Below are 22409 nucleotides of genomic sequence, written 5' to 3' on the forward strand. Positions count from 1 at the left end.
ATGTTCCCAATGTAAATAAATTGTTAAAAGTTGAAGAGAGATCTGCTTCCTCTCAAGTGTTGATGACTTTTAGAAAGAGAAACATCCATCATTCATACTCTTTTCCTCATCCTTGATCATTATTTGAAGTTAAAAGGTGTTTAGATGAAAGCATGAGGCTTAATCACATTTTAAGCCAACCACAGCAAAGTAAAACAATGTGTAATGGCCTCTGTTAGAAACAGCTGGATCTGCAGCAGCAGAGCATAGAGCAGTCTGAACCTGGCACCGCATCGCTCTCTCTGCTGTCCACTCTTCTAGTCTGCCATGCAAACAGCAGCCACTTCACACAAAAGGTACAGGGAGTTCAAACATGCAAGTAGGACTTTAAAGGTGGAGTTCTACAAGAAAAACTTAGCCTGGTTTCATGAAAGTTGAATACAGTTTGAAGTCCCACAACAAAAAAAGACAAGAAAGGATAGTGTCAAAGGTGAAAAACGTAAAAGGACGACTTACTTACTTCTAAGATGTTTTTTTCCTTTCAGACCATTTGTTCAGAGATGGTTTTAGATTATTCCAGTGAGAGTCAGACGGCTAAACGTTACAACCCGAGCCCTTCTCTCTCTCTCTCTCTCTCTCTCTCTCTCTCTCTCTCTTTCTCTCTCTCCTTGCTCACTCACTCTGTCCGTCAGTTGCCTTCACCAGGACTCACTGGGCTAATGTAAGACACCCCTGCACATAGGGGAAAAAAAGAGAGCCAGAGAGGGAGAGAGAGAGAGAGAGAGAGAGAGAGAGAGAGAGAGAGGCAGGAAAAAAAACTTCACATTCTGTGGATTCTTGGGAGGCTGCCAAAGTCCCAGAATTCCACATGCCACACATAAGGTTTCAATTAAGGCCGAATCCAACGCTCAATCAGAAAGCTTTCTTCCTCCTGAAAAGAGTCTTTCTTTTGACAGCTAGAGGCTGAAGCAACTATAATTCAAGGTAATGTTTGTGTTGCTATCCTCAAGTCATTTCTCTGTCACTTTATAACAGATTTATAGGACGTTTTTGTTGCTACTGTCTCAGACGGTTTCACGTTAAGTTTGTATTTTAAGTTTAAAATCCTGTAATGACTTAAATATAAAATTATACTGTACACCTGTTGTGTTTGATGATATAAAATAAACCCCTGATCTTTGGTTATTCTCCAAGGACACAGAAATCAGCTTTTGTATTAAACTCAGTGTATTTTTTTGTATTAAACTCAGTGTATTTTTTTGTATTAAACTCAGTGGCACACTGAGTTTAATACAAAAAAAAAAAACACTGCAATTCGTCACTGCCTTAATAGTCAAACCAGATTCATGAGAAGTGTGAGTCAAGTGTCAGAGAGAGGTCGTCTTCTAATCACGTCATAGAATGTGTGTTTTGATGCTGATGTGGCCTGAACCATTTGACCAGACTAAAGAAATGAGATGACTAAGGTGTCATTCAAAAGACATTGTGATTTCAGGTTTGTAGTGTAGTGTTTCCTCATGGGGGAGATGTACTATCCTGCAGCAAAGTGAACCACAATGGCTGTGGTTTTTATTAGAATTTTAGGATTTTTTTTTTTGTCTAATTGAATGGAGATTCTTTTTTTCAGCTGCTTTAGCTTTTTTCTGTAGAGCCGTGCCAGCGCCAGGGCAATGTTGATCAGTCAGTCCGTCACTTTGGTCCAGATTGAAATATCTAAACTATTTGATAGATTACCATAAAAATTTGTATAGAAATTCATGGTACCCAGAGGAAGAATCCTGACGAGTTTGGCAATGACTTGACTTTATCACTGGCGCCACCACAAGCTTGACATTTATAGTTTTAATGTCTCAACATCTATGGATGGCCTCCCATGAAAACTGGTAGACACTCATGGCTACATGTGGACGAATTGCTGTAACTTTGGTGATCCTCTGACTTTCCATTTAACAATATCATCAGGTCAAAACTTTAATTTGTCCACTTCTTTGGTTAATGACCAAAAGTCTGAACTAATGATTTTTCCATCAGCCTCAGCTGTACTTTATGTGTTAAGTGCTGATAAGCAAATTAACTTATGAACTAAATGAATGAATGAACTAAACTAAGTTTGCTTACAAGATAAACATTATATTTGCTAAACATCAGCATGGTAACATTGTCACTTTGAGCATGCAGCCATGCTAGTGTTAGCATTTATCTCAAAACACCACTATACTTAAGTATAGCTTCAAAGTTGCTGGCATGAGTGCAGACTCTTGTTAGACATTGAAAAAAAGAAAAGATCTCTGTGGTAGAGCTTCATATTCAGATTTCATAAATGTTTTTAAACTTCTATACAAAGATCTGTATACAAACCAGGACACCATCAAAGTAAGTGTTTTTCTGCTAAAGTAAACATACTGCAGTCTTTCACATCATAATGCAGTGATGGAGCTGGGGAGTAAGAAAGAAAACGAGTCACAAAGGAGCTACAAAGAATATTTCCTGAATAGCTGCAACAGCGTTGCATGCTCTGGCCCATCTTAAACATAAACCATGTGCTGGAAACTCTGATTCAGGACACCAGGAGCTATAATGCAAAAAACACACCCTGCAGACACAGGCAAGTGAAACTCACACATTCACATACTGTAGGCTGATGAGGCAGAAAACACACACTCGCACACACAAAGACAACACGATCATAAGTTTTTCAAGCAGGAGATTTATTTAATAAAGATTATAGAAATCATAGTTTATCTTAAAGTTGAATAACATCTAACCATCAATGATTACAAGCAGAAAAGAAGCAAATATTATAAATACCCCCCATAGCCCATACCATGTACCTTGATTACATAGTAAGAAACAGCTTACTGATCCTTTTATTTCAGCCCAATTCTGCATAAAAATCACTAGGTAAAATGAGTAGATGGTAAGTCCCACCTATAAAGCATCTATCGGTACATATAAAAATAAGTCTCATAAGGAAAATAAATAGATGCACCTTAAGACTGCTTCATCCAGTCTGTATGATAGGGATTTCGTCCTTCATCTCATGCTGTGTTCAAGTGCTCTTCAAACAAATATTAATTATGAATGACATCAACATACAAGCAAAGAAAACTTGGTGCTGAAAAGTAAACGGTGCGCTTGCTCGATCATTCATTTTGGACCGGACAGCCTCTTTCATGAACACATGCACCCGACATTTGTTATTGCACAGCAGTGATATCACAGTTTCTCCCTACAAACGTTAAAGACAAAGGGAGGTAGGTCTTTGGGTTGTCCCTCTCTCTCTCTCTCTCTCTCTCTCTCTCTCCTTCATTGTCTAAACTCCGTTCTTCACCAGCTCGTGGATTCCCTGCTTGTCGATCATCAGGGTTGGATGAAACTCTCGTTCCTTCACCAACTCTTCAAGACCCTTTAAGAATTACAGACACCATCAGGTCATTGTCAGTGGGTAGCAGAACAACATCTGGAGTTTCTGTTTCATGCATCAGGCCTTGCCTCCTTACCTCTCCCCCGTAGGACACCAGAGGGGAGATCTCACATTTGATTGGAAGGTCTGTTCCATCCTTCAGGCTGCGTTGGAAAGGACAAATTTGGGGAACATTGGAAGATAAAAAGAAACAGAATGAGTGATCATCTCCTGAAAAAAGTAGAGGGAATGTAGCTGAGAGAAGCAGCTGTGAGTCCTTGACACCAATGTTCTTCTACTGCAGCTTGTGATTAGAGTTCAAAGGCAGAGAATCAGAGCTTCCTCATTCCTTAACACGACCAGTGATTAGTCGCCTGACCCATAGCAGACTTCCTCTAGAAGAAAACAGATTAATGACAGTTAATGTGTACATATCTCCACCCAGTGCTTTTGACAAACTGGAGGAACTTTGCACCACATTACTGTCACTCAGATTGTTTGTTTCTAGATAATCATTACAGACAACAATCACTAATCACACATCAGGTGTTTCAGGTGTTCTGCTGAACAGCTGCCCGCACGGCTGTATCATGAGAATAAAGGAAAAGCTGATGATTAGGGAAGAAGCACTCCTTTTCAGAGCCTGAGTAACATTCATTTGCACCATGAATGTTACTGAAGCACATGCACATTTGTTTCAGTTTTGCAAACAAGCAGTTGGATTTAAACTCAAAGGCAAACTAGCAGGCAATGATCGGCTGCCCTTGTCATAACCATTTCCTGCACGAGTCCAAAGGTTCATTTTCATCTATTGCAGAGTTGTTGCTGTTTGTTATACAGTGTGACTGGAGCCCATTACCCAACATGCAATACATTATATGTATTAGTAGCAACCATCTGAAGGGAAAATAATCTGTCAGCAGGTCATTATGACTGTACATCATCTGACCAGGACACTAAGAGAACTGCGTTTTCAGTCGTCTAAACTGATCCTCGCTGTCATTTCCTTCATCACAGCTGACTGTAACACGGACAGAAAAAAGGCTGCTGCCCTGCAGGTGTCTACGTGGATTACTTTTTACAGTAGTAATGAAGGAAAAGGAACATCAAGGATCAGAAGTAGTGTTAACACGGATATGAGAGAGAGGGAAAGAAAGCCAAAACCCCATCACCATGCACTCAGTACTGCAGGGGGATAATTACTTTCTGTTGCCATCATCTGTGACACTGCCTGCTGCTCCGTCTCTGGAAACATTGCACGGGACACACAGGAGCAAGACCAAGCATGAGAGAAGGTGAAGTGAGAGTGTGATGCTAAAAGAATATGATGTCTCTAATACAAACAAAAAAAAAAAAGCCAACGCATATAGTTTGTACACAAAGTGTGGGGAGTGTTTGGAGGGTGGGAATGATCACGAGGAACCCATTTCTGCTAAACATGGAGAGTGTTTTTCTTGTGAAGTGACATGACATGCATGATGGTGTGTTTGAGCAGGCTGGCTGTGGTCACCTCGGTATGGCAGGCACGCGTCTGCCGTTCTCGTCGATGAAGTGGCCGCCAGCGTTGAGCACCCAGCGGTGGTGGAGGGACATGAGGGCGTGTCTGGCTGTCGTGGGTGTGTCCTTTCCGTCCTGACTGTCTGCATTCTTCAGCGGGGAGAACTCATCCTCCCTCAGCACTTCGTACACAACAAACTTCCTGTTGGAAACGCACGGCATCACATCAGCACACAAACATCAGTAAAGAGTACTGAAGTTGCAAGCTACATAATGTTATCGCTGTATTCAGTTGCCACAAAGCTGTTTTTCTTAACTCATGAAAAGTTGACATTTTGGAGATACGTGGTTCCACAGGACAGTGGACTCATCACTTGGGCACTTGACCCATTACCACCACTGACATGCAAGGCAAGGCCTTTAATCCCCAGTTGATCCGGTCGAACTGCTTAGTTAGATTGTGGTTGTGAAGGACATATTTCAGGAGTAAATGTGTGAACAAAATGTTCCTTAAATAGGAGCATTTTCCTTGGTGGAACTACCTGGTTAAATAAAAGGCAAAATAAATAGTTAAACCCTCCAGCTGGCACTAAAAAGTACATTTAACAGGCTGTGATTAAAAAAATATGGTCAATCAATAAATGGCGACTAAGTCCTGAAGTAATTTTGCAGGTATATTTTGATAGCATTTGATGTTTCATCCCAAGTTCCAAACCATTGATCCTGCAATGCTGAGTGTAGCCGCTACACCGAAATCTCCTCTCAGACTGGGCTTGGTACGCACTTATCAGGCCACGTGTTCTGTTACACAATAAAGAGTCACAAATGATGCATTACATAGTTGAGGTTGATGAAATGTACATTATCAACACTTTGCTGGTGAACACCAACCCAATATGCAAAGCCTTGTGACTAAGGCACACATAATATATGGCACATGTGGCCACACAACAGACTATGCGAGCCTAATCCAAACAGTCCTGAGAAAGAACAGAAAACAGTAGGACCTTTTTAAATCAAGCTGCAAAGTGAGTCAGCCCATCTGGATTCTGCTAGAGCTGCCAGTCCGGGCACAACTGTAATCCATCTCCTCAGCAACACCAAAAACTATTTCTCGTCTTTTCTACTTTGAAATATGGTGAATAAACCTCGAAGGAAGCTGGACATGACTGCAGTGTTTTTCCATCAGTCAATCATTACAGGAATCCTTTCATTAGATGTAAAGTTCTATTAGTAGTGGCGTGACTCAAAGATGATGTCATTTAACACTGGAGGAGGTGGAATGAGTGAACAGTTCATAAACCTCAGTCCTCCTGCAGAGAGCTTGGCGGGCCTGGTCTGCTGGACCAGAGCAATGGCATGACTGAGGCTGATGGATAGGGATCGGGACTGGAAAAAGGGGGCTGGATCATGCAGGGAAGGACAGATCAAGGACCAGTCAAACCCCCGAGTTCAGTGGCCAGAAGAACATATGCAACTCAGCCACCTCTCAAAAGCAGCATAAGATATTCATTGTATTCTTATTACTTGAAGGGCTTTTAGTCTGTGGTTCGATGCCATCAGCTGACACCGCCTCACTCACACACACACACTCTGTGCCCTCTGGAAAAAATGCACTGTAACTCACTTGGCGAACTGGAAGATGTCAAAGACGAACTTTTCCATTTTAATCCCATTTGGTTTGTCTGGTGTGATTAGTTGACCCTGAGCATCCACGTATGGGATCTTCTTCTGCGCCACGTGGTGCTGCAGCTTTGGCTCGTACTTCCTGTTAGATTTAAAAAAGTTTCCTGCACATTTACTGTGTAGTGAATTTGAGTTACTCTTAATGCCAGAGACAACCAGAACCACAGAAAATGTTCCTTGAGTATTTGTCTTACTGTACTACGTCTCTGAGGAAGGAAAAGCTGAAGAAGTGATTGGCCACATTTCCTGCATTGAACATCAGTCGACCATCAGCACTGCGCTTCTCAGCAGTTGCCAGGGTGATCTCACTGTACTCTACCACCTGGTAATGCCCATCCACCTTGCAGACCACACCCACCGCCTCTGTCGGATTGGTTTTCTCCACCACCTGGAAAAGTGATGGCACAATTTGTAATTTGCTGAACAAAAAACTTTAGCTACAAGGAGGAAAACTGAACTATCCAACTATTCAGTTTATCAGAATGAGACTTGTGACATTGCTCTTTAAATCCTTCTACTTTCTACAGCCAGCAAGTTAAAGCCTGCAGTACATGAAAAAAACCCTCTCCCCATCTGTTGGTTCCTAATGACAGAGTGGAGCCTTGATGAGGGGTTTGGTGAGCGGGGTGGGGTGAGGGGTAGGAGGTGGTGGTGAAGCCACATGAACTGTAGTGGGGCTTAGTAATTTATGATGGGAGGGTGGGACTCTGCTCTGATCTGATCCTTCCATCTCCGCTCCACCGCACAACTCATAATGTCAAGCAGGAGCAGGGTCTGGATGATCCTCAGTTAAATATTTCAATCTATTCTGTGTTGCCTGGAAAATATGGTGAATATACTGAGGATGATAAAAAATCAATTTCAGTGTGGGACTGCTAAGAAATATCGTGCCTAGATGCAGCCAGAACTTCAGACGCAGAGATCTCTCTGAAACTCCAACAGAAACTTGACTTTTAAAGAAGATCTGGAAACAAAACTGTGATAAATGAACTGAGAAAACCAGGAAACCTGATTTGGTATTTTGATGGAGTTGCCATGGTTTGTAAAATTATTTCAAAACTTTTTGAGGCAGTGATTAATCTAATGTCTCATCCTATTGCCACAGCAGGAGATCTTGAACAACAACAACATAGTTGGACTTTTTGAGTCCTCGGTGCCATCGCTCATTTTGTTATGAGTCAACAAAGGCATGTTTCCTAATGGTTGCATGTCTGCTCTTTCTGGTTTACTGTCCATTGTTAATTGGATCTCCTACCAGTAGCAACCTTGGCAACAACAACTCAAACCACTTTCACAGCAGGAGACTCAACTGATATCAATAGTAACAAGCCACTCAGTGCCCCAAGTAATCTGTGTGGGCAGCACCTCCTCCTCTGTTCTACCAGTAAAGAGCTCCAACAGGAGGGCATAACACACGTTATTCCCTGGCTGATCCCACCGACTCTGCACAGGCTCTCCGTATTAAACAGTAGAGGTCACTGCTGCTTTTCTAACGATAAGTTTTTAGAATCACTTAAGTACTTGAGCTTGTTCAAGTCTGGTCCCATAAGCTTTTCATAAGTGTTGTCCCTCAGGCTTCAACAAGGCCTACAACAACAACACAGTATCACATGCAGTAATTCTATATGATGAAGATGTTCCTTTATACTGTATAAACTGTTTAACGGAACTGAAAATATCTGAGTGCGTTTGTAAATCTTTATCCTTGTTTCATCTCTTCTTTTTCCCTTTATTATGCCCATGGAACCACAGATGCAAATTTGGATTTTAGCTATTTATGGAGTCCTGTGTTGCTTTGCACTGTCTTTCTTGATTAACTAAGTATATAACAGAGGCAAAATCACTGTAACCACAAAGAACAAAACTCACAAAACTAGTTTTGCTAATGGATCCCCCTCTTTAACTTATCTCAAACGGATGGACCTGTTCTGTGAGTTGCTTCCCATTTATTTATTCCCTGCTCAGCATGTTGGCTGTACTGAGGCATGGTACGAGCCAAACACAAACAAGAAGATTATGAAAAAAACTAAGAAAAGTTGTAAGTAAGCAGGAAGACTGTTTATTTGCTAGTGGAAAGGTTTCCAGTTCAACCGCTGTACCCTGAAAAGCTTTTTTCCTTCCCCAAAATCAGAGTACACTCTGTCCAAAGCAGCTGTTTAGGAAAAAGTGTCATCTTCTCAAAACTCTCATGTTATCTGAGACCACGATGAAAAGCGAAGGAAGATTCTGGGCTCAACCCTCAAATTTCCTAGAAAGCTGTAATGAATTTATAGCTCAAAAGACTACAGGAGAGAAAGTGGCCTGTATCTCCACCCTGTGGTGAGCTGCAGAAGGTGCAGCTGTGCAGACACTTGACAGGTTCACCATTGTGAATACAAACTGTTCACTGTTGTGAATACAAACCTTTTAATACAAGACTGCCACACACTCACAAGATAAGAATCTACATCAGTCATCCTTAAGGAAGCCCTGGAATTTTAAATCTAGACCGACTGATCAGACTGGATCACATTCAGCCGCCGTTCAGGTTTGACTGCTGAAGTAGAAGTAGTTTGTTCTGTTGCACTTACAGCACACGTCAGTATGTCAGTGACTAATGTGGATGTGTCTTGGCCTTAATTGAGAGGACATAATCATTGCGTGCATACCTTTCTACGTTATCAGTCTTACAAGTGAGCACAAAAGTGAGGGATCACTGTAGTAAACAACTTTATGACAGGGATATAAGTCTGCTACTGTGTCAACCTTTGTTAATCCTGCTTTTCTTAAAACATATCATCTGATGTGAGAGACAGGCTTTTTGCTTCCATGTAGAACACAACTAAAGACCATTGTTATCACAAAAATACTTTATACCGTGATTCAAGTATTGTGGTCTTAAAAAGTTAAAGTAAGGAACCAAAACATTAAGATCTTCAAAATAGAAAGAAATTGAACATCAATCACTCATCGTTCAGTTTCATAACTAATAATCACTGTAATTCATCTGAAGACATATTTGAAATCTTTAAAAAGTGCAGCAGAGATCCCAAATCAAGTGACAAAAGACAGCTACAGACAGAATGAGCAGGAGGTGTAACCAACCTTAGCTCCACAGTCCGCTCCCTTCTCCACACAGAAACCAACAAAGGCCGGGTCTGCCACTTTGACGAGGATGTTATCTACACAATATACATGGATGAACTCGATCCCCCTTCGCTCCATGTCATCCATGATGCCCTGGTTCCCCAGAGCTCTGTAAAGACCCCCATTCCCATCTGAAATACAAGCACAGACAGACATTCTCACACTGAATAGCACTATAAATGAGGCCAAAAACCACAAATACTGAGGAAGCTTACCAGGGGCCATGGAGAGCTTTCCTCTGTTCTCCAGGATGATCTTGCCATTGTAGTCCATGGCTGGAAGCATACCCTGCTGAAAGAAGATGATGTTGTTCTTGTCTAAGCCAAAGCAGTTATGTCGTGAGAAGAATTCCTTGGTGGACTCCATCGTCCTCCCGCTGGTCATGATGTACCTGAAGGCAACAGAAAAGAAACTTAACCCTCATTTTTCCACTATTTGTTTTCCTTTCTATTTTATTTCTTTTACACAACAATAAAACAGGCAGCTGAGAGAGAAAGGGGATATATGCTCAAGTAAATAGAAATCCTCTTCCTCTTCAGAGACCATTCACAAAAACAAAACTTACAACTAAGCTGACATCACCCCAAGCCATGGACATAAAAAGTTGAAGTACATATCAAGCAATAAAAAAATAACAACCTCCTTACAAAATCAGATCTACTGGGGTCATTCTGCCATTTCTGACATTGACTGTTAAGCCCTAACTACAGTGTTGTAAAGACTTATAACAATGCACTCCACTGCCTTCCCGGTATCTCTATCTTTCAAAATTTCCCAGCTCCACAGGGAAGTAATTTTTTTCCAGTAACACAACTCCCCTCATTAAGCTTCTTTTGATGCTCACAGTGAGTTGACCCAGTTAGTCAGCATGCAAACTCAACTGGGACAAATGTTTTTGGCTCTCATTACAAATTAAGAGACAGTATTTGGTAGCGTATATCTCTTTATTTTTCTCAAATAAAGCAGTAGAGTCAGCTGACACTGTAACTGAAACACCTCTCTCCCTAAATAACCTCCTAAAGCATAACATGATGTCTTACCAGGGAATATGGCACTTGATTTTGTGTTTCTGCTCAGCCAGCTGTTGCAGCTTCAGAATGCGTTCGGCCTGGATCTGAAAAAGGGTTTTGTGGGATGGCAGCCCCACGTCGTACATTCCTTTGGGGTAAGAGACCCCCAGTCTGGTACCTTGGCCTCCAGCCAGAAGCAAGACTGCCACTTTACTCTGAGAGATGCATTGAAGACCTGAGGGTGCACAGGGCAGAACAGTTTGAACACTCATAAATAGTAGCGTTAAGATCGATTGTTTAAGAAATATGCGCCCTTTAAAGTCTATTTAAGACAGTGAAACATATCTATGTCTACATACTGATAGGATGGAGTATGATCCCAATTTACTAGCACGGTATCTAATCTCTAGTGATGGCCATAGTGCATTTTTATTGCCTTTTTTTAAGAACATCTTAGATAAACAATAACAAGCTTAACCAAGAAAATGCTGGTAAAAAACAATTAATAAAATCAATTAAACCATCGCTAAACATGTTATGACTAGTCTAGTCCTACTGGACTCTGGCAATGTGACATATTAAATAATCTGGCATATTAAATTAGCTCTGAACTGAAATTTAATAACTTTGGTCCACTGGTTCAATGGCGATAATGGTTTATCTTACGTAAACTGCTGATACGTGACTCAATATCCACACTCTTTCTACTTGTGGGTGCCAAAAGACAAGGTTTATACCCTTGTACTGGGCAGGCCTGCTAGACTTTGACTAGTCTCTCAAGCCTACAAACACACACACACACACACACACACACACACACACACACACACACACACACACACACACACACACTTACACTTGGTCCCAACAAAGCAGGATGACCTCATGAATAAGGGTCAAGCAGCAAGTCTATTTACGTCAGACACAGATCAAAACCAGATGTTCTCCAAAGCCCACCCCCACTGTCATCCTCCCCCTGGAAAAAAAATCCAACACTCACTAAATGGTCAGACCCCCACTGCACGGGCGATTGCGCAAAAACATAATGAACAACACAATGTGACTCACTCATATTTCAAATCTACGCAGGAGAGTGAGACTGGGAATAGTTAGTGATCTTAGACAACAACAAAGAGGGCACTTCCTGATGCTACTCAATTAGGACTTTGCAATAAGCTGTTAGATAAGGTTTGATTCAACAGGTTACTTTTGTGTGTGCCTACCTCTGGAAGTCTACTCTCTGAAAGTATTGGTCACATGGTATCAGAATGCCCTTAGACCCATCTCAACATCATAGCATGTGATGTTTTAATCCCCTCTTGGCTTCCCAGAATGATACCAGGAAATATTTCCTCTCTCTCACCTGTAAGCCATCAGTGAGTGTATGAAATTTGGTTTACATAAGCCTTAATTGCTTGGGGGCATTCCCTCCAGAGGAAAGTTTAACAACTGGTGGTTGCTCACACCTCTCTCCCATTGCACTGACATTGTAATAAATCCAATAAAAACAGATACTGCCAAAAAATCCAAATAAATAAAGGTTCAGGTAGAAACACTTTCGATGGCGCTCACCTGCTAGCTCCCAGTCTTTGAGACACTCTCTGTCCCTCGTCACACTCCCTAGCACCTCCCGTGGCACTGGCTCCATGCGGGCATCCATCTTCTCCTGTTTGCTGCTGCTGGATGTCTCCATGGCGTTCTTGAAGAATCCACTGATCTCTTTAAAGTCCATCCCCTGCAGGTCATGGGTCAAGTCGGCCTGCTCCTCGGGGCTCAGCTCACCCCAGAACTGTAGGAGGTGAGACTGGCCGGCTTCAGCCAACCTCTGGGTGAGTCCGCTGGCGCTGAGGTCCATGATCAACAGTGCTTTTGATTAACTTTGCCACACTGAAACAAAGATGAAAACATGGGATGAGTGGTAAGCAGGGCCACTGTCACTGGTCTTGTCCTTGAGTAAGTTTCTGGAAATTTAGGAAATTTCATGACAGAGACAAATTTACATTACACACAGTAGGTTTTTAAGGATGATTCTAATATTTTTTACAATTGAATTTGATGATATTTAGGGAGGAAACTACATAAGTTCAGTCACAATGAAAGGAATTTGATATCCCTTGCCAGAGTTACAAATCTGGCACCTGGCCATAAGAAAGGACGATGAAGTAGTTTGTTTGTTGCTTGATGGCTAATCAAATTTTTTTATGTGGGTGGAGTTCCTCAGCTGAAAATTTGACTCACGACCTTATAATGATAATACAACACCCAGTGTGACAAATGCAATTAAACAGGACCTGAGGGTTTCTTTCAATGAGCGCTGTAACTACTGGAATGATAAAGTTCTCTCTTTTCAACCAACACCCACAAGGAGCAGGGCGCTGGACCAGGAAATCATCACATCAGGGGACTTGAAGCTTTTGAATCGGATGCTGAAGGCAGCAGGCACAGACGCCTATTGTCACTTTAAAGTGGTATCTGTCAGACATAAGAATGATATGATTTTGATTCAAACTACTTATAAAACGTTCACTCTTTGCGTTTGCAGGAGGCTGTGTCAAGTCCTCCGCGGGATTTTGAAGTTAGGGCTGTCACATTTATCGGTCACCGTGGTTACTGGCTGTCTTCAGTGGGAGCGGCAACGCGGGTGACAGCGGCAGCAACCAAAGCCGAGCAGCCGCTAGCGGCTAACTGTCGGCTCAGCGAAAGCTTCAAAGATACGATGAATTAAATATTAAACTCTTACCTCTAAGCGCTCCTCTAAGGGTGAAGACTGTAAAAGCCAGCGGCCGCGGTGTGGTCTTCTTGTACTGGTAACAACGCCTCCTACCCGGACTACACCTCCGGCTACGTCACGCTTGACGTGGCACTAGCGGCGGCGCAGAGTGTGTGTGTGCGGAGTGGGGCCAGCAGAGTGCTGCTTTCAATGCTCCTCGAAAATCTAAGCTTCAATGTCGGGAAGAATTGTTCGTGAGCAAAACTCTTGATAGATTTGGGAAATTGCATGTCAGAGAAGGGAAATGTAAATGTACAGAGGTGGAAAGAAACGTTTACTCAGGGAGTTTACTTAAGTGCGGTTTTCAGGTACTTGTACTTTTCAATTAGGAGTGTTTGCTTTTTTTTGTGAATTTATACCGCTACTCCACTACATTTGTGATGGGAGTTATTAGATTAACATTTTACATTAAAAAACAAAAAAAGCTTTAGAAATATAACGCATTAATTAAAAATTAAACCAGTACTCCCCAGCCTTTTTTCTGGAGGATTGTGACCCCGTACAACATTAAAACACTACTTTTGCATTGATGCATCAGAATTAATGATCTAATAATGTATATAATAATATGCACATTACATACTTTTGTAATGTTTTTGTACTTCTACCATTGTAGTTTAGTTATAAGATGTCAAAAGCGGGACTTTTACTTGTAATTGAGTATTTCCTTTTTAAATGAGACATTGGCACGTTTGCTTAAGTAAAGGGTCTGAGTAAGTCTTTAACCTTTCATTTTGTCATTATGTAAGAATGTTGATATGTCACTCTATTGCTTTCTGAGCTATAATAATTGCTGGCAATATCTTGTCTTTCTTACTTATCTTACCTCTGTAAATAACATTCTGAAAATTAGAAAGTCATACTTAACATAAACCATAATATGCGTAAAGTACTTGTCTCAATGTGGGATTTTAACTTTGTGACATTCCCAAATAGTCAGTTAAAATTCACTTCTGTATGTATGTCATGTCAGGCTGTATATTCTCTGGCCATGGGAAACCTACTGGGTTACAATCCTGTAAAGAACCTATGGCTCTTTACAAGACCTTGTCTTTGATGACCTCCAGTGGTCACAGTCAACAACTGTAGCATACGAAATGTTTTATAAACTGTCTCTTTAGTCCTGTAAAGAACCTATGGTCTCCAGGGGGTGATATATTTGTTTCATCTATTATATATTTCAATTTCCTTTTTTCATTATATATGTTTAGAATCTTGGAACAAACACCGTAAATGACCACAGTCTATTAACACTATGATATGCGGTATTTGTGTATAAAATTTAAATTAGATGAATATATTATCATGTGTATTTTTCCCAAATAAAGAAATAAACAATGTTGGTCTTATAATATATCCATGGAGAGACAGATGTTCTCCTGACATTTTTCCATCCAGCCACCAGATGTTCCTGGACTTCCTCTCCATTCACCTGATTTAGGTTTATTTTCTGCAAATGATGTAACCCAACACTACAAAATAAGTTAAACGTTAAGAGAATGATAAGGTCCAATACTAACTAATAAGAGAGATGATATAAGTCATAAGAAAACAAGTACAAGTCGAATGTAGTTTTGGGTATATTTTATTTCATTCAAAACACTTTCGGGACAACAGAAATCACTCTAATCTTTTATCAAAAATATTCTTTCAAAACCTCCTCAGTCACTGTAGTTCATTCACCTTCCATAAAAATAAAGACAACAGTTCATCAATACAAAGATTTACGATATCCCATAACCTCCATAACTCACTCTTCAGCAGCCCTCAGTGATATCAATCTCAAGTCAATGTCCCAAAAAGGGGGTACTGCTGTAAATAAAGGGATTTGCGTGTGTGTAGAAGTTCAGTTTCAAAATGAAATCATGGGACTAGGGGTTGTACTGAAGGGGAAGGACGAATCCAGGAAGATCATTTCCAAGTCATGGAGGTATATATACCGGAGTGGATAAGTGGCGGGGAGCATGGGGGTTTTAACCTTTACAAGACTTTTGGCATTTGAGAGTTTTTAAAGAGGGTCAGTCGCCAGCATCAGAAGCCATGACTGTCACCGAATTCAGTAAAATGTTCCAACACTACGACCAGTTCCAAACAAATAATAGATTTAAATTTAAACTTGGCTCAAACTTTCACTTCACAGTCCTGCCACTCTTGGCTGCACTGTGTCTGTCCTCTTATCTCACTCACACTCCCTCACAGGTCAGCAAGCACCACCCTGTCTGTGCAGTAAAGGAGCAGTCTGCTGTGTTCTGCTGGCTGATTCTGGAAGAATCCCTCTATCCAATACCTCACACTGTAAACTTTAAAAACTTCCCTGATAAATGCTTCCACTCAAAATAATTCTTGTGTTGATCTCAGCTGTAGGCCACAGGAGGTCTTTGAATCAGTTCGGTCAGGATGCACCGGTATCACAGGTCAGCAGGATGGTAGCATTTAAATGTGGGGCCTAATCCACATATAAGGCTATAATAAATAAGAGATGTGTGTACTTTGGACCTGGTTTCACAGCATTTGACGGTGTGATAACAGGAACACAATGGATTTTACAGATCAGTTGAAAAAGAGTATTTGCTCTGAATAAATATGATCTTGCCAAGTTTGGTCAGTCACTCACACAACTACTTGATATATAATATTTTGTGTCTTGGTGGGAAAATACAAATAGGGCTCCGACTATTGCCAGGTAAAGCATGCACACTGTACAATTTCCCACACATATCTCAGCCAGAGGTGTTTTATAAAACACAGGCAGCACAGTTTTATAGTTCCGTCTTCAACTGTGCCACACGGCGGCGACACGACCCTTGCTCAGGCGGAAGCAGTTTCTCAGTCAGCAGAAACAGTTTTGTTTTGGTCCTCCTCCTAGCTAAGCTCAGCTAGGTGCTCCGTCTCTCCGGCCATATTTTCACCGATAGCTCAAGGAAATGAAGAAGTTTTTTGATGACATTAAAAAGGACATTAAATTTAAATCAGCGGGACCTGGGAAGAAGCTAACAGAAGACACCAGGCAAATGACAAACTTTTCTCAGCTGCTACAGCGCTAACTACAGCTAGCCGCGCGGCTAGCTGTAGTTAGCGCTGTGTAAAATGGAGTTAGCTGATAGCTAGCTGCTGGTTGTAATTGATTAGTGGGTTGATGTCGTAAAGCTAACTGCAACAGTGTTGATTATTGGTTTTCACCGTGTGTTAGGTTGCGTTTATTGATTTATTGATTGCGCAAATTGATTATATAACACTCAGCACAGTGGGAGGCGTCCATCTAATTTCAGACCAGCTAACGGGTAATCCTTGAACAAGATTATTTAGTCAATGGTTTAAGCAACGTAAAGAAACTTCTACTCGCCATGTTGGCTAAACCACCCAGGGTTTCACTGCTCTCTAGGTAATGGGCTCTCTATAGTGTAGGGACATAGCCTGGGTTAGCTTCAGGTTGGGGGGGGAGGCTTGAGGGCCAACGGGAAGTCGCAGTGTGTCTCCTAACTTCGCTTTTCTGTGCTCACAGAGGCAACCCCGAGGTGTTGCAGAGCAGCTCCAGTGCCAAGCATCACCGCCATGCCCCCAGTGAAGGAGCACAGAGGGCTGGAGCCGCGGCTCTGGCCAGGATTGAACAGCATTCCCGCCCGAAGGTCCACACGTCTCAGGACGCCATCAGGAGCCAGGGTGAGACACGCAGCCGTGACCACTTGCAGTGATGCAGAAGCATTTGCAATGAATCACTCTGGGTGGTGACTGAAACTAAATTTAAGATTTGAGTAATGTTACTATCTTTAAGTCATAACATGCAATTGTGGAAAGAGGCTTCAGTAAGGGGCTGGGAGAAGGGTTGCTGAATGTGCTTTGTGGAAAATACACATCATTATAGTTCTTTGCACAACTTTGGACAACTTGGATCACTGGCACTGACTTAAAAACATCATGGTGCATCTCTGGTATTAGTAGTCTTATTATGTTTACTTAGTGCCTATATGATCAGGCCACATTTGTTTGTTTGAGATTTTCTAAAATGTCCGAACCATGAAATCTAGGAGTGGGTATGGCTGTTGAAATGAATTAACAGATGGCATTTGAGTGCTTTAATATTGGGTAATGGTTATAGTCTATAGTTATTTCAGTCATCTATGGTCATCTTCTTTTCAGACTGCAAGATAAGACATTGACTAAAGAACCACAATTTATTTTAATATTGTTGATGATATGTTAATTATACCAAATACACTGGTCAGTAGAAAATACATATAATCTGCATTTGCTTGTAGTTAAAAGGGAACTGGAGGCAGAGGCGGCTGCACTGGCTGAAAAAGATAAGGCAGCTAACGCAGAGGTACGTATTACACTGATTTGTTATGTTATTTCTAAAGTGACATTATTAAGATAATATTTCTACAGTGACAAGTATTTAGTCTGATGATATTAGTTAATGACAATTTCTCTCCAGGGATCCAAAGTGCCAGTGAAAGATCCCGCCTGTCTCTCAGTGTCAGGTGTGTATTTCACCTGTCCGCTAACTGGAGCCACATTAACTAAGAGTGAGAGGGAAGTACACATTAAAGAGGCCATTTTAATGGTACGTCCGAATATATCGTCACTCGTTCTTGTTTTAGCCTGATTTGGAATGCGCTTGCAGCGTAATACTGTGCTTTGAAAGAGATTACATGACATCTTAGCCAGTACTGTTGATAAAACATGCACTCTGTTTTCACTGTCAGAGGTTTGAGGAGGACGCAGTTGAGGCCTCTGTTATGATGGTCCACACATTTAACAAGGACAAAGAGAAAGTGAAGGTTGCTGTGGACATCATAAGCAAGTAAGACACTAGGCTGTGACAATGGTACTAATGACAGGTGAAAGATTATCTTCAACCAAAACTGGCTTTGATTTTTGAGCTGTTTCTTTAACTATTGTCTCAGAGTTAAATCTCTTGATGAACTTAATATTTTAGAGAATCCTGTTTTTTCATGTTAATTCATTGTTTTGTCAACAGGTATGTGGAAAATATATGCAAGTGTCCCACAGAGGAGAAATACAGGAAGATTAAACTCAGCAACAAGGTGTTTCAGGTGTGTAAGAAACTAGAGTCTCAGACTTTATGGAATCTCTCTGAGGAGTAAGATAAGGAAGATATTTTGAATTTGTTTTAGCTGATTTCTACTTTTGTTTTATTTTAGGAGAAAGTACGTTCTGTGGAGGGCAGTAGAGAGTTCCTGCAGGCCCTGGGCTTCACAAGCATAATGCTTCCTGTGGAGGGTCAAGGTAAATTGAAATGAATCCTGATGCTTTTGATAAATATCAGCAGGCTGTTTTCTGTGAACCGACCAGTGGTTTTTCACTGATATATCACAGTTAACAGATCCATAAAAAAGTAAACCTGGCAAACACACGCCTTAATCAACAGTCACACCATCTTTTCACTCATGCTCTCCTTTCCTGATCAGAAGAGGAGGAGGAGTTCCTGGTGTTACCAGAGCAGAGTCCTGATGCCCTGGAGCTGATGAAGGAGAGGAGGGATCGTCTTCAGAGAGGAGAGCCAGTCAGAGCTCAGCTGGACAGACAGCCTCAAGCCTTCAAACCCTCGCCCAACGCCCAACGCTTCGAGTTGCCGCCAGAGTTCTACAACTTGACGGCAGAGGAGCTGAAGAAGGAGCAGCAGCAGAGGTACAGACTCCTTGTTAATAGATGCTCCAGTCTAAGTTGTAGGAACTGCATTTATAGATTGATACACTAATAAAAGGATTCAATTAAAATTAAATCTATAGCTGATGTAAAATGAGTCAACACTAACTGCAATCCAGCAGTGAAGGGTGGTTTAAAGACTGTATTCCTTTTTTTTTTTTTTTTTTTTTTTTTGAATCGGTAGCATCCTCTCCAGTCTGAGACAAAACCTTTTTGCTCTGTTTCAGATTTTCAATATGCATTATTTTACCATAAGACACATCTAATCGCAGTGAAAACTACAGCCATCTGTGATTCTGGTAGTGACTCTCTAGTCAAAAAATACCAAAGTGTGCAACACTTACACCTCCCATTACTGTGGTCCATTAGTGTTTGTCCATCAGCAGAAGGTAACCTTTTAAGGAGCTTGCACTTACTGACCTTGTGTGTGTTTCTCAGGAGTGATTTGGTGGAGAAGAACACGATGCTGCGCACAAAAGCCATGAGGGAGAAAGAGGAGCAGAGGGAGAGAAGGAAATACAACTACACCCTGCTCAGAATCAGACTGCCTGATGGAAATCTGTTACAAGGTAAGAACCCCCTTTTTAATCCAAATTTTAATTCCGAAGTTTAGTTGTCATTTTCAAAAACTTTTAAAAATTGGTTGATAGCCCTCATACAAGTGGTAGCGAGTCAGTAAGTACAATTTGTGATCCCAGGGACCTTTTATGCGTGGGACCGGCTGCCTGTGTTGTTTGGGTTTGTACGGGAGTCGCTATTGGACGGGTGGCAGCCCTTTGAGCTGATCGCTCCTGGAGGTCAAAAACTAGAAGAAGCTGAAGATGTTGCTCTTGCAGAGCGTAACTTGGTGAGTTGAAACTGGAGACATCTCATGAAACTGGCCTACACAAAGAAGTATATCTAGATTACTTTTTTGTCATGTATTAATCATTTAGGGTTGATGATATTCTTCATTTTTTGACTGTAAACAATGAAAAGACCAAGACCCCATGTTCCCTTATTATTATGAACACAGATATTGTAGTTTATTTTGACTCAATGCCACAGAACTGTACAATGTCCTGCTGCCATGAATAGTTACTAAAGCACCAAATTTTAAGATTTAAGTCTTTAGGAGGAACAAATGAGTTTGACAATTTTTAGAAACAAATGAGTTTGTCTTTTAGAAAAATATAAATAACATCATATGGAGAATTTATCTTGTAAAAAGACCAAACATTTGTTAGTTTTGTCCATTTTATTACATTGTATATTGAACAACTTGTGCTCTGGTAACTTGTGCTCATCGTTTGCCATTATTTAACTGTCTATATTGACTTGCAGGCCCAGTAAATACAAAGTGTAATTTTTAGTTTATTTATTTATGTATTTGCTGTTTCCTCCAGTCAGTTATTATTGAAGTATGACTGTATGTTTTTTCTTAGGTCCCTGCAGCTCTGCTCACCTTTGCCTGGGATGCCGCTGTGCAGGCCGATATTGCAGCTGCAGGTGGAAAGAGCCCGACCCTTCTCAAACCAGAGCTGCTGGAAACCATTAGGACCCTGAACTGAGCAGACGTACTCTGTCCCTGAACTTTCCCTGCTACCTTTCTCCCTGGCACCTCAGGGTTGAAATCGCTCCTTACAAAAAACTAGTGATGAGTGTGTTTTTACAAATGCTAACTTATGTCATTAGCAGTGATAGACTAGGGGTAACTTCACCCTAATGCGCTTGTTGTGCTGAGCATACGCCTGTTTCCGCTGTGGGGAGTATGTTACCCTGCAGTTTGTCTCAGCAACACATTCTGTTGAAAGAAACACTACTAACAGATTTAAGGAGAAACCAAGGGACAAGTGTTGTTTTGTGATGCATCCTGAATGTACATGTACATGCTAGTAAACAGACAGCAGTCCTGTGCTCTACCCCTGAGTCAACCAATCACTTATACTTCATGTGGCATGTCGAGAGACCTTGTTTTCACTGTGTCACCACTTCCCCCTTTTTTTTAAACAGTCCATCTTGCTTCCACAAACGTTTAGAAGACAAAAGAAGACATTAAGAAGACTAAAGTGTGCACCATCGACTGCACAGTCACATAGTGAAATCAGGATACTGTTGTTGAATTGTATTTAGTATCTCAGCACCTACAGTAGCCCCTTTGATTTTAAAAGCTGCTGGGTGTTCGGGCTTGACTGAAGACTTGCTTTGTTTTGTTTGGCAGTGTTCAAGGTTAACTAAGTGTTTAATCTGTCATCTGATGGTCGACTCGTCTGATTCTGGTAGGAGTCCTGCTCCGTGAGCGTAAACATACTTAAGCTTCTGTTTCTCTGCAGTGGCCTTGCACTCCTTAGTGTTGTACAGCAAACAGGCTTTCGTGGTTGCTCCCGATAATCAAAACTTCAAATGTAATGAGCACAAGCCCAGATCATGAATCATAAATCAAACATGTTTCTTCTGGATAGTTTGATTTGGTCCAAAGCTGGGACACACATTTACAGATAAGGTCCCCAGTGTACAATGATTTTTATTATTGTTAGCCAAAATACCAAAATATTTCCTTGTATTTTATTTTAAACTCTATAAAACACTAGGTGTTTCACATTTAGCACCCTAAATGTGAAATTACAGCTACTCACTTCTTTAGTGATAGATGGTTTCACTGAAGAAACTTCATGCAACCAACTTGCTCTGGCTTTCATGTTAGATGTTTCAGATCCACCTTTTTTTTCTGAAATGCATAATTGAAGGTTAATACATTTGTTTTGGTGGTGGTTTTGCTGTATGAGAATATATAACAGGCAAATGTGTAAAAGCTATTTATAGCTTCTCTTGCCTGTGGTTGGTTAAGATGACAACAACCTACCTCTCACCACTCATCTAATGCATCCCAAGTTAAATTTGTAGGGTTGTGTCTGTGTGTGTCTTTTTTTTTTTATTTCCTTGCCACTTTAACCCTGTATCAATTTCAGTTGCACACCAAAAACACAACTTGTATCTGCTGCTTGTTAAGAAACGAGCTGATCTCAAGTATCCGTTTCATGCCGAATTTGGTAGAGTCTCAGCATTTGTAAGGTCATGTCTGCCATAAGCAACATTTCTGCACTCCAAGTATTCAATGGAAGGGTTTAAGTGTTTTATCAGCATTGTAAACTTATTAAAATAATTAGTGAGCAGTTGTGATCTGTCCAGATGTTCTGAGTTGTTCTGTTGCTTTTTAACCTGCCTGTAATTAAAAAAAAAGTAATCACTTGCACTGGATCATAATTTTTGTTTAATAAACACTATTATG

At 41.0% G+C, this 22409-nt stretch overlaps 3 protein-coding genes across 7 annotated transcripts in view; 1 reads left to right on the forward strand and 2 right to left on the reverse strand.

Annotated features, from left to right (window-relative positions):
• The window catches only part of ddr2a (discoidin domain receptor tyrosine kinase 2a), a 29817-nt gene extending 29129 nt beyond the window's left edge, over positions 1-688 (reverse strand). For 2 of the 4 annotated variants that reach the window (XM_071487409.1, XM_071487407.1), the window contains exon 1: positions 500-625. The gene's annotated coding sequence lies outside the window, so the exon portion shown is untranslated. Of the gene's footprint in view, positions 1-495 lie in introns of all 4 variants that reach the window. The other 2 variants (XM_071487410.1, XM_071487408.1) reach the window with 2 other exon arrangements.
• Positions 689-2666: 1978 nt separating this feature from the next.
• On the reverse strand, positions 2667-13581 carry uap1 (UDP-N-acetylglucosamine pyrophosphorylase 1). Of its 2 annotated transcripts, XM_071487415.1 has the most exons (11): positions 13442-13581; positions 12274-12588; positions 10732-10936; positions 9907-10082; positions 9650-9822; positions 6760-6953; positions 6507-6647; positions 4893-5081; positions 4586-4627; positions 3480-3546; positions 2667-3385 (listed from the first exon to the last, which is right to left on the reverse strand). In XM_071487415.1, exons 2-11 carry the CDS (start codon positions 12554-12556, stop codon positions 3293-3295), a joined length of 1563 nt encoding a protein of 520 aa, XP_071343516.1. In that variant the 5' UTR covers positions 12557-12588; positions 13442-13581; the 3' UTR covers positions 2667-3292. The 2 variants fall into 2 exon arrangements, with proteins under 2 accessions (XP_071343516.1, XP_071343517.1); XM_071487416.1 differs by lacking the exon at positions 4586-4627.
• A 2699-nt stretch (positions 13582-16280) lies between these two features.
• Positions 16281-22371, forward strand: ubxn6 (UBX domain protein 6). Its single transcript, XM_071487420.1, has 11 exons — positions 16281-16478; positions 16974-17131; positions 17728-17792; positions 17907-18035; positions 18178-18275; positions 18453-18528; positions 18637-18721; positions 18904-19123; positions 19580-19710; positions 19840-19988; positions 20566-22371. The coding sequence occupies exons 1-11, from the start codon at positions 16396-16398 to the stop codon at positions 20689-20691; spliced, it is 1320 nt and encodes a 439-aa protein (XP_071343521.1). The 5' UTR covers positions 16281-16395; the 3' UTR covers positions 20692-22371.
• The last annotated feature ends 38 nt before the right edge of the window (positions 22372-22409 follow it).

Source organism: Trachinotus anak, unplaced genomic scaffold (assembly GCF_046630095.1).
Source record: "Trachinotus anak isolate AG129_WGS33_773 ecotype Australia unplaced genomic scaffold, CSIRO_AGI_Tana_v1 ptg000010l, whole genome shotgun sequence".
NCBI lineage: Eukaryota > Metazoa > Chordata > Actinopteri > Carangiformes > Carangidae > Trachinotus > Trachinotus anak.